Below are 881 nucleotides of genomic sequence, written 5' to 3' on the forward strand. Positions count from 1 at the left end.
TGCTTGTTAGCTGCTAAAATGCTAGCCTCCATCATAGCTCGCCTCAGGCTGCCGGCTGCTTGTTAGCTGCTTAATGCTAGCCTCCATGATAGCTCACCTCAGCCTGCAGGCTGCTTGGTAGCTGCTCAATGCTAGCCTCCATGATAGCTCACCTCAGCCTGCAGGCTGCTTGGTAGCTGCTTAATGCTAGCCTCCATGATAGCTCACTTCAGCCTGCAGGCTGCTTGGTAGCTGTTGAATACTAGCCTCCATGATAGTTTGCCTCAGGCAGTTGGGTGCTTGTTAGCTGCTTAATGCTAGCCTCCATGACATCTTGCCTCAGGCAGCTGGGCTGCTTGTTAGCTGCTTAATGCTACCGTCCGTGATAGCTCGCCTCAGGCTGCTCGCTGCCCGTTATTCTTACTGCTAGCTTCTCTGATAGCTAGCCTTAGGCTGCTGGCTGGTTTTTAGCTGTTTAAGGCTAGCTTCTCTTATAGCTCGCCTCAGGCTGCTGGTTAGCTGCTTAAAGCTAGCCACCGTGATAATTCTCCTCAGGCTCCTGGCTGATTGTTAGCTGCTTAATGCTAGCTTCTCTGATAGCTTGTCTCAGGCTGCCGGTTAGCTGCTTAGAGTCGTGAGGAAACCACTGTTCCAACTAAGGGTGTGCAAAATAATCGTCATGACGATGCATCACGATTCTAATTTTTGTGATCTACTGCATTGATTCTTGAAGGCAAGAATTGATAAAAAAAAAAAAATGGACAAATAAAATACATTAATGGTTGGCGCACATCAGCCAAACCAAGTGGAATACAACTTCCAGTTCAGCAGATGTCGCTGCGGATGTGTTAACGCCCGCTGCCTTGTGTGTCACAAGCATTTCCGGCCGTGGGATACTGCGA

General features: G+C 49.1%; 1 protein-coding gene across 1 annotated transcript in view; it reads right to left on the reverse strand.

Moving 5' to 3' along the window:
* tbce (tubulin folding cofactor E) overlaps positions 1 to 142 on the reverse strand; it is a 13,853-nt gene extending 13,711 nt beyond the window's left edge. The window contains exon 1 of the mRNA XM_015392295.1: positions 98 to 142. Within this exon, the coding sequence (XP_015247781.1) occupies positions 98 to 142 (45 nt within the window). The remainder of the gene's footprint in view (positions 1 to 97) is intronic.
* Positions 143 to 881: the final 739 nt, after the last annotated feature.

Source organism: Cyprinodon variegatus, unplaced genomic scaffold (assembly GCF_000732505.1).
Source record: "Cyprinodon variegatus isolate N-32 unplaced genomic scaffold, C_variegatus-1.0 Scaffold585, whole genome shotgun sequence".
Classification (NCBI taxonomy): Eukaryota; Metazoa; Chordata; class Actinopteri; order Cyprinodontiformes; family Cyprinodontidae; genus Cyprinodon; species Cyprinodon variegatus.